The sequence below is a fragment of the Dendrobates tinctorius genome, unplaced genomic scaffold (genome assembly GCF_039654945.1).
Source record: "Dendrobates tinctorius isolate UK_male_01 unplaced genomic scaffold, ASM3965494v1 ptg000063l, whole genome shotgun sequence".
NCBI classification, from domain to species: domain Eukaryota; kingdom Metazoa; phylum Chordata; class Amphibia; order Anura; family Dendrobatidae; genus Dendrobates; species Dendrobates tinctorius.
Genome location: NW_027361731.1, coordinates 30184413 through 30201572, shown reverse-complemented (window position 1 = coordinate 30201572; position 17160 = coordinate 30184413). Strand labels below are relative to the sequence as shown.

At 47.8% G+C, this 17160-nt stretch overlaps 1 protein-coding gene across 2 annotated transcripts in view; it reads right to left on the bottom strand.

Annotated features, from left to right (window-relative positions):
* The window catches only part of LOC141094067 (ABC-type organic anion transporter ABCA8-like), a 101376-nt gene that overhangs the window by 35432 nt on the left and 48784 nt on the right, over positions 1-17160 (bottom strand). For both annotated transcript variants that reach the window (XM_073579774.1, XM_073579775.1), the window contains exons 18-25: positions 11687-11826; positions 11435-11551; positions 10977-11169; positions 10253-10419; positions 7022-7149; positions 6550-6687; positions 3831-3941; positions 325-495 (exon numbers count right to left, since the gene is read on the bottom strand). In XM_073579774.1, coding sequence (XP_073435875.1) covers positions 325-495; positions 3831-3941; positions 6550-6687; positions 7022-7149; positions 10253-10419; positions 10977-11169; positions 11435-11551; positions 11687-11826 — 1165 coding nt within the window. The remainder of the gene's footprint in view (positions 1-324; positions 496-3830; positions 3942-6549; positions 6688-7021; positions 7150-10252; positions 10420-10976; positions 11170-11434; positions 11552-11686; positions 11827-17160) is intronic.

Sequence of the window (17160 nt, the reverse complement as noted above, 5' to 3'; positions counted from 1 at the left end):
GGACGTGTCAGCAGATAACAGGATGTGTCAGCAGGGGACAGGACGTGTCAGCGGAGGACAGGACATGTCAGCAGAGGACAGGAGGTGTCAGCAGAGGACAGGAGGAGTCAGCAGAGGACAGGAGTCAGCAGAGGACAGGAGGAGTCAGCAGAGGACAGGAGGAGTCAGCAGAGGACAGGAGGAGTCAGCAGAGTACAATCAATGTCAGCATAGACCCTTCTGGCAAAACAATTAGTATGAGCCAGATAAGTTTCCTTTTGGTGACACCTCATGCAGCTGCTGTTACATCCAGTAGGGCCACACTACAGAATCATGTAGAGTTACCATCAGTGCCACTAGCCTGAAAGAAAACGGGATTGTGTAATTGAATGCAAACAATATGGCCACTATCAGGAAGAGTAGCAGCCAATAGAGAGCGATGTCCAGGAAGGCCTGTCCACACCAGTACGCAGACGGGAAGAGGCCGGAGATACGCAGCTGAGAACGAGCCTTGATCTGCAAGAAGATGATGGGTATTACCAATCTGTTCTGAGTACTGGAGAGAAGGACGGCCTGTGACGACGCTCTACATTATATATGCGACTATATAAACCCCTGGGTAAGGAGAGCAGATTCAGATTGCCTGGGAAGTGACATTGCTGCACCCTGGACATGTCCGTCAGACACTAGTGTGATGTGGGTGCCAATGCCAAAGCTGGTATTTTGTGCCTCCACTCCAATAGCCAGTTATGACTCCAAACACCTTTCTCCAGTCCGGTATTGAGCCCCTTATGCCCCAAGCACATGGATTGTATTATAAGAACATAACAATGGAATTAGATTTTGTACTATGGCAAAAATAAAAAGTTACACTTTATTATAACCCTACCTCTCGTACTAGCCTTATCCCTTGTACTGACCCCAACCATATTCATAACCCTAACCCTTGCATAAACTATAACACAAACCATATTCCTAACCCTAGTGTAAAGAAACCAGATTATATCAAAATTAGGCTGGAGTCACACACAAAGTATAAAAAATACGGTCCATTTTACACGGACGAGAATCGCAGAAATGTTTCATGAGCAGTGATCCGTATGTCATCCGTGTGCAATGCGAGGATGCGATTTCCTCACATCAAAGTATCCATGTGACATCCGTACGGCGAGATATTCTCCCCGGCTTGCAAAATGGACATATAATGGGTCCATAGCCTCAAATATTCGTGAAAACATTTATACAGTCTATATATATAGTGAGACACATGTATATATTTGTATTTCATACAGAGGTAGATAGCAGAATAGGTAAAAATTCAATTGTCGGCTTCTGTAAAATCATTACAAAAAATGGATGATTGGAGCTGCCCCATAGATTAACATTGGTCCGAGTGCTATGTGATTTTTTCTCGCATAGCACTCGTCCGTATTTCTCTCTAGTGTGACTCCGGCCTTACCCAGACGACTATGTTTAGCAAACCAAGAAGAATTGACTTTTTATCTGTATGTTGGCTTTTGGATTTGAGTGTTGATTTCTGGTTGGTCAAGAAAACAGACTTTTGCTTGAGTAAGCCTGGAATATTGACTTGTAAGCTGATATTTCATATAACACAGTGTGTGCTTATCTTTGATGACTACTGAGGTTTGCTGATATGATAATTATGCATTGTATAGGTCAATAGTTTGCGGACTCCAAAAGCAGAGAGGGAAAAACTATGCAAACAGAGAAAATAATCAAGCAATGCTTTATCTCATCACCACTGTTCCCTTTACCTTGATGCTGAACTGAAGGACACTTGTTAAATATAAAAATAGGGTACATGCCTTGGTATAAAGAGACTCAGAGACAGAGAGACTGAGAGAGTCAGCCGGAGATTCTGCCAAACATTGTACTAGACCTAACCCTAATCATAGTTCTAACTCTTACCCTATCCCTGTACTAACCCTAACCCTAATCATAGTTTTAACCCTTACTCTAACCCTTGTTCTAGCCCTAACCCTAATCATAGTTCTAACCCTAACCCTTGTACTAGCCCTAATCATAGTTCTAACCCTTACCCTATACCTTGTGAGAATCATGGGGGAATAGTGGATGAGGGCAGGTATATCTCGCCCAGATACCTTTCCTATGTGGCCTAGTCTGGTCAGTATCTCACCTGATGACTAATGAGCAGAGGGAGGCGGGTATAAAAGGATGCCAGGTGGTGTGTTAGTTGCTCAACCTGGGGAACACAGGGAGCATGTCTGTGTGAGCGACACTTGTGAGTGAAAGCAGTGCTCATGGTAACCGTGGTTTGGCTGGACGGGAGAAGCCCTCCAGTTGGTAGTTAGATCGGACCTTGTTTAGTTAGTGTCGGACAGGCAAGGTTTTTGTTTTATGCTTTATTTTTCTGTATGTTTTGCTTTCACCTGAAATAAACCTGACCCAGTGTCAGTTATGTCCGGATCCCGGCTGTGCATCTGAGTTTCATGCTAAACCCACGTGGTCTTTGACCCAGCATAGGCGAATCCCGGAGCGTTTTATCACAACCTGTACTAGCCCTAACCCTAATCATAGTTCTAACCCTTACCCTATCCCTGTACTAGCCCTAACCCTATTCATAGATTTAACCCTTACTCTAGCCATTGTTCTAGCCTAACCCTAATCATAGTTCTTACCCTAACCCTTACCCTTGTACTAGCCCTAATCACAGTTCTAACCCTTACCCTATACCTTTACTAGCCCCAACCCTAATCATAGTTCTAACTCTAAACCTAGCCATAGCTCTATCCCTAACCCTAATCATAGTTTTAACCCTTACTCTAGCCATTGTTCTAGCCGTAACCCTAATCATTGTTCTAACCCTAACCCTTGTACTAGCCCTAACCCTAATCATAGTTCTAACCCTAACCTTAGCTATTGTACTAGCCCTAACCATAGTCATAGTTCTAACCCTTACCGTATACCTGTACTAGCCCTAACCCTAATCATAGTTCTAACTCTAAACCTAGCCATAGTTCTAGCCCTAACCCTAATCATAGTTTTAACCCTTTCTCTAGCCATTGTTCTAGCCGTAACCCTAATCATTGTTCTAACCCTAACCCTTGTACTAGCCCTAACCCTAATCATAGTTCTAACCCTAACCCTTGTACTAGCCCTAACACTAATCATAATTCTAACCCTTACCCTAGCTATTGTACTAGCCCTAACCCTAATCATAGTTTTAACCCTTACCCTAGCCATTGTACTAACCTTAACCCTAATCATAGTTCTAACCCTAACCCTAGCCATTGTACTAGCCCTAGCCCTTGTATGAACTATAACTTTAGTGCTTGTGTACACTCTAACCCTAGGGTTGAACAAAAAAACAAAAACAATGAGCAAACATTTTTAGGGTAGTACTAGTGACAGTTCTCTCTGCGAGACTCGATCTCGCCTCTCACAAAATTACAAGTGAGAGGAGAGGCAGGGAGCTGTGGGAGAGAACAGTGCAGCTTTTATCATCTCAGTTTCTGCCTATGCAGAGTGCAGCATTTCCTTTAATTGTGTATTTCTTCTTTATGTGTAAAGCTTTGATTATGCAGAGCCCAGGAGCTGATGACAAACTCATCACCATGGTGTGACTAGAGTAAATGATATGGTGGAACAAATCATATAAACTTCTAAGTGGTAGTCAACGATTAGAGAGATAGACCCTATGTGTGTCTGTCACTGCTAGCAGAAAAGTGAATACAGCTCTGGAGGTGGAAGCAGTAAGACTCACGTTATGTATTACACTACAGTCACAGCGAGAAAAGAGTGTCAGTCACCCCTATTTGAATTAGTAGAAGTATGATTACAGCTCTGGATGTAAAGTCCTTCACACCCACCTTATAGTCCTCGACGCTGCTCATCGCAAAGTGGGGGGCAAAACCACAAGCGAAAAACATGAATAACACGCTGACCATGAAAGTTATGAAAATAGAGTTATAATCCTCTACCTAAGGAGACAGGAAAACAGAAATTAACAAAGCGTGTTCTTAATGATCACACAGACGTGACATTTATATTTTAGTTGAGATGGCTTGTATTTTTCAGGGTCGCATGGGTCTCATGGGAAGAAATACCCCAAAAATCAGTGATTCTGTCTCTGTTTTCTGATGTTTTAAATTATATACTTTTATCATTATTATCAAGGTAGGACACAGTAATGCGGTTTGGCCTCCAGGAGCTTCAACCAGGTGGGCTGCACCCTCTCATCAGGCACCAGGAAGCTGTTTTACACCCCGGCCTCCAGGAGGCTCCGCCAGGTGCGCTGCACACTCTGTTCAGACACCACGAAGCTCAGTGTTAACCCCAACCATCAGGAGGTTCAGCTAGGTGGGCTACACCTTCCCATCAGGCACCAGGAAGCTCAGTGTTATCCCCGGCCTCCAGGAGGCTCCGCCAGGTGGGCTGCACTCTCCCATCAGGCACCAGGAAGCTCAGTGTTATCCCTGGCCTCCAGGAGGCTCCGCCAGGTGGGCTACACCCTCCCATCAGGCACCAGGAAGCTCAGTGTTATCCCCGGCCTCCAGGAGACTCCACTAGGTGGGCTACACCCTCCCATCAGGCACCAGGAAGCTCAGTGTTATCCCCGGCTTCCAGGAGGCTCCGCCAGGTGGACTGCACCCTCCCATCAGGCACCAGGAAGCTCAGTGTTATCCCCGGCTTCCAGGAGGCTCCGCTAGGTGGACTGCACTCTCCCATCAGGCACCAGGAAGCTCAGTGTTATCCCCGGCTTCCAGGAGTCTCCACTAGGTGGGCTACACCCTCCCATCAGGCACCAGGAAGCTCAGTGTTATCCCCGGCTTCCAGGAGGCTCCACTAGGTGGACTGCACCCTCCCATCCCCATCAGGCACCAGGAAGCTCAGTGTTATCCCCGGCTTCCAGGAGGCTCCGCCAGGTGGACTGCACCCTCCCATCAGGCACCAGGAAGCTCAGTGTTATCCCCGACTTCCAGGATGCTCCGCCAGGTGGACTGCACCCTCCCATCAGGCACCAGGAAGCTCAGTGTTATCCCCGGCCTCCAGGAGGCTCCACCAGGTGGGCTACACCCTCCCATCAGGCACCAGGAAGCTCAGTGTTATCCCTGGCTTCCAGGAGGCTCCGCCAGGTGAGCTGCACCCTCCCATCAGGCACCAGGAGGCTCAGTGTTATGCCCGGCTTCCAGGAGGCTCCGCCAGGTGGACTGCACCCTCCCTCCCATCAGGCACCAGGAAGCTCAGTGTTATCCCCGGCCTCCAGGAGGCTCCACCAGGTGGGCTACACCCTCCCATCAGGCACCAGGAAGCTCAGTGTTATCCCCGGCCTCCAGGAGGCTCCACCAGGTGGGCTACACCCTTCCATCAGGCACCAGGAAGCTCAGTGTTATCCCTGGCTTCCAGGAGGCTCTGCCAGGTGAGCTGCACCCTCCCATCAGGCACCAGGAGGCTCAGTGTTATGCCCGGCTTCCAGGAGGCTCCGCCAGGTGGGCTGCACCCTCCCATCAGGCACCAGGAAGCTCAGTGTTATCCCCGACCACCAGGAGGCTCCGCCAGGTGGACTGCCCCCTACCATCAGGCACCAGGAAGCTCAGTGTTATCCCCGGCTTCCAGGAGGCTCCGCCAGGTGGGCTGCACCCTCCCATCAGGCACCAGGAAGCTCAGTGTTATCCCCGGCCTCCAGGAGGCTCCACCAGGTGGGCTACACCCTCCCATCAGGCACCAGGAAGCTCAGTGTTATCCCTGGCTTCCAGGAGGCTCTGCCAGGTGAGCTGCACCCTCCCATCAGGCACCAGGAGGCTCAGTGTTATGCCCGGCTTCCAGGAGGCTCCGCCAGGTGGGCTGCACCCTCCCATCAGGCACCAGGAAGCTCAGTGTTATCCCCGACCACCAGGAGGCTCCGCCAGGTGGACTGCCCCCTACCATCAGGCACCAGGAAGCTCAGTGTTATCCCCGGCTTCCAGGAGGCTCCGCCAGGTGGGCTGCACCCTCCCATCAGGCACCAGGAAGCTCAGTGTTATCCCCGGCTTCCAGGAGGCTCCGCCAGGTGGACTGCACTCTCCCATCAGGCACCAGGAAGCTCAGTGTTATCCCCGGCCTCCAGGAGGCTCCACCAGGTGGGCTATACCCTCCCATCAGGCACCAGGAAGCTCAGTGTTATCCCTGGCCTCCAGGAGACTCCACCAGGTGGGCTACACCCTCCAATCAGGCACAAGGAAGCTCAGTGTTATCCCCGGCTTCCAGGAGGCAGTGTGACAGAGGCAGCAATCTCCATCTGTCACACTTCATATCTGCTGTGCTCACTTTTAACCGTAGCAGGTAAGGCGTTAATGTCTTTTCATGGCTTTATGGGAAGAGACATGTACTATAGTACTTGGGGGTATGGAATGACGGGAAGCGGCTAATACTTGTACCAGTAGTCAGGACGTCCATGGTGGACCTCAACTGCATGACATCTAATATGGACACCTATTCTAGGCCGTCACCCAGCATCTCCACGTCCCTGCTTATGTATCATCCAGGTAGATTTGTGACCTGACCTTGGAGTGGCGCTGCATGCCATTCATGGTGCGGCTCAGGACTCACAGTATAGATGGGTATAGTCCAGATTTCTATGTGTTCTGTGGATCGGAAGCTCTTCAGGAAGGTGTTACTGATAATATTCATCAGCACGGGCAGGCCGTTCTGCACTCGAGGGTTCCAGATGATCGTGAAGTTGTAACTCTGCAACAAGAAGAATAAAATACTATAATTCTCTATAAATCAGTGCTGTCAGGAGGGTCCTCTATTTCTAACCATACCGAACAGCCTCATGCAGCTGTACATCACCAAGCACAAAGCTCAGTACCGGATGAAGTGGTGTAAGACACAGAGAAGCCCCTGGAGATGGATGGGGCACTTACTTTTCACATACTATGTGCAGGTAGCTGCAGCCAGTGAAGGAATGATAATTAGAATAAAAACCCTCCATTCTTTACACTGCATGCAGTATAGTGGTTCCTATGACTTAGTGACATAGACCCGGCTATAAGAAGTTGGAGTGGACGCCGTACATCACCTGGTTCTGAAGGCACAGCTCGATGGCACCGTTGTAGTCTGTAGTGTCCCTGTCGTAGGGACCGTCCATGACTTCCACTGAGATGTCTTGCGCCTTGATGCCATTGACGAACTCCTCGATGGCCGCACCTGACAGAGAGAACACAGCTGGTTGTGCGGATTATGTCAGAATTGTGGATTTTTCACCATTTCACTGGTAATTTTTTCCCGTTTTCAAGAAGTTTCGTTCTTGTCAGTCACAGAAAACGAGCCCCGATACGGGACAGAAAAAATGAAAAACTGATGGCTCTTGGAAGAGTGAGGAGCAACAAAGAAAGCACAAAAAGGTGACCATAGCAGAAGGGGGTAAAAGCCTTGTCCCATTGTTGTAGGATCAGTGATAATTCTCTGATCACTGGAGGCCCCAGACTTGCACCGATTCCTAAAACCTGGCCCTGAAATGCCACCATGGCCGCACATGAGCAGCAACGTTCCATGCACTGGTTATTACCGGGACAAAGACCAACCGCTGGACATCCATGGAGCTAAGATACCAGCATTACTGGGGCACAGACCATCCACTGGACATCCATGGAGCTATGTCACCAGCATTATTGGGACACACATCAACCACTGGACATCCATGAAGCATTGATAGCAGCATTACTGGGACACAGACCGTCCACTGGATATCCATGGATCTATGTCACCAGCATTACTGGGACACAGTCCAATCGCTGGACATTCATGGAGCTATGATTCCAGCATTACTGGGACACAGACCAATCACTGGACATCCATGGAGCTATGTCACCGGCATTACCGGGACACAGACCAACCACTGAACATCCATGGTGCTACATCAACGGCATTACCGGGACACAGACCAACCACTGGATATCCATGGAGCTATGTCACCAGCATTACTGGGACACAGACCATCCACTGGACATCCATGGAGATATGTCACCAGCATTACCGGTATCCAAGAAGTATCATTTCTCCTTGCGGAGAATAACATGCTAAGCATGTCGAGGTGAGGAGACTTAAAGCCGCAATGCTCCTCTGGGAAATATGCTAATTATGCAAATTGTCTCTTCAGAGAGGAAGAGGACTAGAACTCTAGTGCCACCTATCGGAGGTAGCAATCCTAAAAGTCAATGTTGACCCTTTAACGAGCCTAGTTACATGACTTAGGATAAAAGCCAAGCCAGAATCTCCATTTGCAGACACTGTGTTTCGGGGTACTGCCCCTCATCAGTGCAAAGTGGGAGAAGATCTGGTTTGGCTGTGAGAAAGGCGTCTGACCGATATCCAAGAAGTATCATTTCTCCTTGCGGAGAATAACATGCTAAGCATGTCGAGGTGAGGAGACTTAAAGCCGCAATGCTCCTCTGGGAAATATGCTAATTATGCAAATTGTCTCTTCAGAGAGGAAGAGGACTAGAACTCTAGTGCCACCTATTGGAGGTAGCAATCCTAAAAGTCAATGTTGACCCTTTAACGAGCCTAGTTACATGACTTAGGATAAAAGCCAAGCCAGAATCTCTATTTGCAGACACTGTGTTTCGGGGTACTGCCCCTCATCAGTGCAAAGTGGGAGAAGATCTGGTTTGGCTGTGAGAGAGGCGTCTGACCGATATCCAAGAAGTATCATTTCTCCTTGCGGAGAATAACATGCTAAGCATGTCGAGGTGAGGAGACTTAAAGCCGCAATGCTCCTCTGGGAAATATGCTAATTATGCAAATTGTCTCTTCAGAGAGGAAGAGGACTAGAACTCTAGTGCCACCTATTGGAGGTAGCAATCCTAAAAGTCAATGTTGACCCTTTAACGAGCCTAGTTACATGACTTAGGATAAAAGCCAAGCCAGAATCTCCATTTGCAGACACTGTGTTTCGGGGTACTGCCCCTCATCAGTGCAAAGTGGGAGAAGATCTGGTTTGGCTGTGAGAGAGGCGTCTGACCGATATCCAAGAAGTATCAAAGCTCGTTAAAGGGTCAACATTGACTTTTAGGATTGCTACCTCCAATAGGTGGCACTAGAGTTCTAGTCCTCTTCCTCTCTGAAGAGACAATTTGCATAATCAGCATTACCGGGAAACAGACCAACCGCTGGACATCCATGGAGCTATGTCACCAGCATTTCTTAGACGAGGGCAAACCGCAAGACATTCATGGAGCTACATCACCGGCACTAACAGGCAGCGGACCAACCGCTGGGCATCCATGATTCTACATCACTGGCATTACAGGGACATGGACCAACCACTGGGAATACATGGAGCTATATCTCTGGCATTAACGGGAAACAGACCAACCACTGGACATCCAAGGAGCTATGTCACGGATATTACCGGGAAACAGACCAACCGCTGGACATCCATGGATCTACATCACCGACATTACTGGGACACAGACCAACTACTGGACATTCATGGAGCTACGTCACCAGCATTACCAGGAAACAGACCAACCGCTGGACATCCATGGAGCTACGTCACCAACATAACTGGTACACAGAACAACCGCTGGACATCCATGGAGCTATGTCACCAGCATTACTGGGACACAGACGAACCGTTGGACGTTCATGGAGCTATGTGACCAGTATTACAGGGACACAGACCAACCGCTGGGCATCCAAGGAGCTATGTCACCAACATTACCGGGACACAGACCAACTGCTGGACATCCATGGAGCTATGTCACCAACATTACTGCCACACAGACCAAGCGCAGGACATCCATGGAGCTATGTCACCATTATTACCGGGAAACAGACCAACCGTTAAACATCCATGGAGCTACGTCACCGACATTACTGGCACACAGACCAACCGCTAGACATCCATGGAGCTACAGTATGTCAGTAGTATTACCAGGAAACAGACCAAGTGCTGGACATCCATGGAGCTACGTCACCAGCATTACTGGGACATAGACCAACTGCTGGACATCCATGGAGCTATGTCACCAGCATTTCTGAGACAGGGACAAACCGCTGGACATCCATGGAGCTATGTCATCGGTATTACCAGGCAGCGGACCAACCGCTGGGCATCCATGAAGCTACATCACAGGCATTACTGGAACATGGACCAATCATTGGGCATCCATGGAGCAATTTCACCAGCATTACGAATGAAAACAATCAGAAAGTCAAATGTAGATTTACAACGCAGAGAACTTGGGGGGCACCAGCCTCGACCATTGGGGCGAGGACCTAGTGGGGAGTAGCTGCACTTTCCTACCTGTGTTGTTATGGACCAGGAGGCTGGTGAAATACTTGTGCTCCCGGTGTCCCGGTCCTCGGAAATAAAGGTCCGGAGTGAGTTTCCAGTTATGAAAGGTTGGCAAAGCGTTTAGTAATACCGTCGTAACAATCAGGGGCAGAATGTACAGGAACAGAAGGAGCAATCTGAAAGACAAGAAAAGGGTCAACTCAACACCCAGTGTGCCACATAAAGAAAGAGAGCATGGGGGGACACAGGAATACGTAGGTAAAAGCTGCTGTCAACAGGAGGTCCTCAGAGAGAAGGGTAATGGTGGCCTCTACGTCAAGAAAGTCTGAGCGGTGAGGAAGTACTTTGGGTAATCCTGGACACTAAATTGTAGTGAAGTGAATAGGGGACTGAATCTGTGGAAAAAGGATATCCCATATGACAGCGTCCAGATTAACAAGTGACAGCGTCCAGATTCACAAATGCACTGGTTCCCAGGTGACAGCCACACTGGTTCCCAGGTGACAAGCATTCTCAACCTCATCTCATTGAGAGGGGGCATCAGAACGAAACTTTGGTCAAGGGATACTGGTGACTGACCCTTTTGCAATAGGTGCCACAAGAGGGAACTTCTCACTGGGATGTGGTGGGCAGCGCACTGGGAAGACTAGACTACCCAGAATGCTCCTGACAGATAGGGAGAACTTACAATGCTAGGGATTAGTCAAGGCTGAGCAAACCTTTAAGGACTCACATAGATCGGATGCCTTTCAAGTCATGCTTTAGCTTCAGAAAGCGGATCCGTGCCACCGTCAGCACCTGCTGTCTCCACAGGGCTAGTCCGTGAACAGTTATAGTGCCAGAGTCTGACATGAGCAGCTCGGAGTCCTCCACCTCTGAGGACATCTCTCTGCTCTCATCTTCAGATGGAGCAAAAACGCCATAATCTGATCAAAAGAAAAAAATATATAAAATCACCGCGAGTGAAGGGAAAACGTAAAGGCATTGTAGATCAGATTGGAAATTTATCAAGAGCATATAAGAACGGTGCAAATAATAGTGCAACTGTCACCGGCAGATTTACCATCCTTTACGTCATGGAGAAGGTTTCATATTATTTTGCTTGGACATCCAAAGATCCACCCAAGGTAATGAGAGGTGCGAGCGTCTGAATGAACCCCCACCTCTCCGTGTATTCTTTCTGCCATTTACCTCCTTTTTCGATCTCCTCTCCCTCCAGTTTCAGGAAGACATCGTCCAATGTGGTGATGGACACTCCGTAACTCACGATGTCCGCGCCCACGTGCTCATCCAGGTGAGAGAACAGATCTCGGGGAATAATTAGGATATTTTATGATTATACATTACATGTGGTCCCATCATGACGTCACTTGGCAGCTGTCAGTCTGCACCGGAGATCTGGAGATCTATAGGATCCCTTTTAAGTTAGAGAAGAGTGAGTACCTGGAAACGAGTCCATCTTGTGGAAGGGCAGGGTGAAGGTGAGGTCCTCAACGTTCTGGGTGCTGAGTTTGGCGCTGGAGACGTGTTCTTGTACAAGAGAGGTGATGGCATCCGGATTACAAGATGGGGACACCTGCATCCTAGGAAGAGATAATATGGTGTATATCTGTAAGGGTATGGACATGCTGACTGTTTCTCCTTGAAGAAATGAATTTGAATGTAATGTGCAATGTCATGTGAATTGTGTCCGGCGTCTTTTGTAAATACTGTGTAATGTGACAAATGTTAATAGTATCGTGATGTAATGTGAATAGTGTAGTGCATTAGTATATGCATAGTCTGACTAGGGAGAGTAAAGAGTTAATGGCTGGGACTAGCCCACAGTGGGAGGGGCCAGTGTAAGAAACATTGGTTCTCACAGCACATGTCCACACACCCAGCTAGGACCTTCACCTTCGTGTAACATGCCAGGGAGCTGGAGACGAGTACCTCGCCCATGGTTACCGCTCCGTGTCATTGTTACTTTTGGCGCAGTCATCAAGAAAGAGTTTTACAGCTGGAAGAGCAACATGGTGCAGGGAATTCTCGAGTTGCATGGAAGATGCTGAACAAAGACTGCAAAATAGTGGTGATTGGAGTGAAACAGCAAGTAGGTTCCAACCATCAGGGGCGTAGAGTGCTCAAAATGGCACAAAACGGTGTCAAACCCTTCAGAGGTTGCGCCTACAGGTGGGAGTGTCAGAGCCAAGAGTGCCAGTCCACAGCGGGGAATGACTGCTGGAAAGTGAAATGGAAAGAAAAGATACGCCTGGTAAGGTATACCCCAATTAAACGGGCAGAGACGGCTGTGAAACGGGATGGTAAGTCAGAGAGGACCCCACCCAGCAAAAGACGGGGCCATGGTGGTGAGGAGCGATATGTACGAGGTGGCCGGTCAAGGATAGTTGCTCCAGTTTATGGAGATGGCAGACACGAATGTGATGCCAGGTGGCCTGCTGCAGAGGGTCAAGGCCGAGCAGGAGCCAGGGCCATGGAATGTGGCCTGGTTTGCGACCCACAGTAGGGTAAAACATTTGGAGACCCTGCGGGCTCAGTTGCTTGAGGGTAACCCTCCGATGCAGAAGGATCTTCCACCAGCCCAGATTAGAACCCAAACTCGCGATGCACACCTCTTGGAACCCAGGTGAAGTGTATTTCGGGGTTGGCCCAGATAAGGAAGAAGAGGGAGCAGTGGATCCAGAGACCCACCTGAGCAGCCTCGACAGAGAGGAATTCACCCTACAGATGACCCTTGAGCATTGTAATGCATTATGACCATGGGAGGGGCTTTTGGCTTTGTCACGGATGAAAGGATCAGTCATAATGCTTAGCCCATAAGAAGGCGAACTCAATCAGTTCCTGAAGTAGAAAGGATCTTGGGCCTGGTTCGTAATCGCTGCTTTTATGGTCAGAACAGAGGAAAGAAGAGAGCCGCAGGCCATTCAACCTCACCAGATGGTGGCATCACACCCCTGTGGGCTAGAGAGAAGAACCACAGTGGGGAGACTGCATTGAATATTCTTGAAGATTGCCGAATTGGGATATTGTCTACCCATATGAAATCCTTCACTTCCATTTGAAAATTGGTATGAGTCAATGATGGTGGAATTATATTAGTTCTGTTCTGGCTGTTGTGCGCATGCGCCTGCTTGGTCCCCGCTTCTGCCCCACGTCATCCGGCAACTCTGCTTCCTCGGCACCTGACTGTGAGTCATGGCAACCGCCTTGCTCCTGTTTGAGTCCACTAGGACACCTTGCCAAGTCGCGTGGCGGCGGCGTGGCTGGCCGTAGGCGCATGCACCGTTTCCACACAGCCTATTACGTGACTGGTTACCAGGGTTACAAAAGGTCCTGCATAGGAGCAATTGAACACCTCCCCTTGAGAAAGCATGGCGTACTAAACTAAGTGAAACGCGCATCGGGGTAGTTATAAGTCTGTGTGACTGCCTGAAAGCAATCCGTAAGATGACCTATGCTTGTACTACTATGTATAACAATGATGGCTCTGTATGAAACCTTTGTATGTGATTTCTTCAAGGCTTACCCATGTGAACCTGCCTTTATAAACCATTGAGTCAAATACACTGAAGAGTGCTGTTTATGGTTGGTAGATGGGTGATTACTATTTTACTAAGAGACATTGGTTTCATAAAAAGGGCATAAAATTTACAGGATTTATTCTGCCGTTATATATAATGATGAAATGTAATCTGGACTGGATGTTATATATTGCTGGGCATCACTACTGTGTCCTTTTTTGAGCTTTTTATAAATGTCTTGCCTTCTATTTGTGTAATTGTGTTAATAAAGATCTATTGTACTTTTATAAAACAAAAAACACTCCTTTTATTCCTCCTTTTTCTAAATATGCTACTTTTGGAGTGGCTCTCCCTGTGTGGCTAAGTGTATTGTGTACTTTGTCCACAAATCAGTATGAGACTGGTTTTCTGGCTAACGATTGAGTCTCTTTGCGTCTTCAACAAGAGCACAGGACTGTCAGAGGTAGCAGCCAATCTGACTGTGGTATATGTGGCCCAGGGAGTTATTTCTCTCTTTTCAATTTTTGTTGCACCAATTGTGCATTCCCTTGCTGGATTGCAGGGACACTGCAACCATTGAAATGTCCTACTGTCAAGGCGCAGAAGCAAGATATCCTTGTACCTAAAGCTATGTGTGCCCTAGCTTTCCTTGCTCGGCGGATTACTACTGATGGTGAAAGCACCTGGGCCACATGCCTTACTGAGCTCCTGAATCAGTCCCTATTTGTTCCCTTCCACACCCAGGGAAGTGGGGAGTTGTGGCGTATATGAATACACAAACCAGATTAAAAAGCGAAGACGAACAGGGATAAATGAAAAAAACAATCATGCAAATACGCCCTCACAAACAACAGAGTGGAACACCAGGAAGTAAAGGAAGGAAAAACAAAATAGGAGAGGATGAGGATATGCACACAGAGAAATCACCATGCAACAGTCTCCTGAAAAACACTCCAAAATGCCTCTTTAAACAAACAACAACACAGCCAGCTCCTGAACCAGGCAGTATAAAACTAACACTGGAAATACCTGCTTGCCAGAGGTGAGTATATACAGAGGAAGGGAGTGACCAACACTGAACAGCTGAGATCATCAAAGCAGGAAATCGTCCAGGAGCTGTCAATTGAACAGATTAACGCCTTCACCTAGCAGAAAGCTTCAATGTTTAATATAAGAGTGAAGTGCTTCTAATCAGTGCAGGAGTTTGAGAAATCAGACGGCGAATTGTAACATGCTGCTGCAGTGCAGTACAGCGCAACATCCACCAGGGGTGTTGGTGAGGGAAGAGAGGTTGCACACACACAGCATAGTAACACAGAGCAACAGCACAGGTGTCACAGGTAATAAAAGAGTGGACAGACTAGCCGAAGTCAACAACTGTCAGGAGCAGAAGTACCAAGGGAGAAAGCAAGTGCGTAGTCAGGGACGAGCAAGAAGTCAGGACCTACCAGGAACCTGGTATCAGAAATGTAAGACGCAAGCCATAGTCAGGGTACAAGCCAGAGGGTCAAAAGCCAGTCGGAGAGCATGGTATCAGAAACGGAAAAACCAGAAGCAGAGTCCAGAGATCAAACCGATTCATACACAAGTCCAGGTAATCAGGGGCAGAAGGAACACTAAAGGAATACAGGTCAGAGGAACACTAAAGGAATACAGGTCAGAGGCACTAGCTTGGAAGCTTGCAGTAAAGCTGACACTGGCCCGCAGGCTGCAGTCGACTGAAATAGCCCAGCCAGCTCCAGAACGAGGCCGAGGGAATTAATACCTGCATGACCAGTCCAAAGAGAAGACAGCAGAAAACAAACTCTGGACTGGATCATGACAGCATTCTTCTGGCTCCTCTCTGCCACGTTAAACACGTGACAGTTCCCCCTCTTCTACAAGGAACCTCCGGTACCTCAGAGCCGGGTCTATCAGGTGTGCCCCGTGAAGAGACCAGACAAACCTGACTGCATGGATGTCAGATGCTGATACCCACATTCTCTCTAAAAAACCGTAACCCTTCCGGTGTACCAGGTACTGAAGCGACCGACAAACTATGCAAGAATCAACAATCTTAGCAACCTGAAATTCCAAACTCCCATCAACAATGAATGGAGATGGTGGTAGCGGTGATGGTACAGAGATCACAACGTATTTTTTGAGTAGAGACTGGTGAAACACATTATGAATCCTAAAGGTGGGTGGCAAAGCAAGGCGGGATGCTACAGGATTGACAACGGCCACAAACTTATAAGGACCGATAAACCTGGGTCCCAGTTTCCAAGAAGGAACCTTCAACTTAATGTTCCTGCAGGACAACCACACAAATTCACCAACACACTGGTCCAAACTCACCAAACGTCTCCAATCAGCCACACTCTTATATTGGACCCCATCTTCTTCACATTGTTCAAAACCCCTTGCCACACAGATGTAACATATGAGGAAAATTGTTCTTCAGGTATTCCTGAAGAGCAATTCCTATTAAAAAAGCAGAACTGAAAAATGTGGACTAACCAGTAGACTCATGGCAATGGTTATTCACCACAAATTTAGCTAGAGGTAAGTAGGTAACCCAAGCCTCCTAATTCTCAGACACAAAACACCTAAGATAAGTCTCAAGATTCTAAGAAACCCGTTCAATTTGCCCATTAGACTGCGGGTGAAATGCTGAAGAGAACAACAGGTGGGTACCCAAACGAGTGCAAAACGCTTTTCAAATTTTGGAAATAAATTGCACCCACCCAATCAGAAAGAATATCGGTAGGACTCCCATGTAATTTTACAATCTCTATGATGAAAATTTCCGCCAAAGTCTTGGCCTTAGGTAAAGCGGGTAGCTCAATGAAATGTGATATCTTACTGAATCTGTCCACCACCAACAAAATGACAGTATTCCGATAACCGATAAATGAGTCCAAGGTCTACTGTGAATCCGCCAATGGTTGGAGAGACCCAGACGGACGAGTATTTGAGGTTTTAGAATGTGCATAGACATTGCAGGCGGCTACATGCTTCCAAATATCCTTGTGTTCCATAGACCACCAAAAATGCTGAGTAAGAAGATCTGTGGTGGCTCTATTACCGGGATGTCCGGCCAAGCAGGGCTGTGGAGTCGGAGTCGTGGAGTCTGAGTCGGTGCTCATTTTGGTGGAGTCGGAGTCGAGAGTTGGAGTCGGTATAAAATGGACCGACTCCGACTCCTAAAATGTATAATAAATTGGGTACAGTAATTCAATGCAGAATGTGCTGAATATTTTTCATAGGAATTTGGGAAAGTTATGAAATGTCCTATAAATGGCTGTTCTATTCCTGATCTAAGGCTACATTCACACACAGCGTTTTTCCTGCGTTTTTTGAGGATACGTTTTTTCAGCTGCAAAAACCGCATCACCTGAAAGGTTTTTGAGCTCG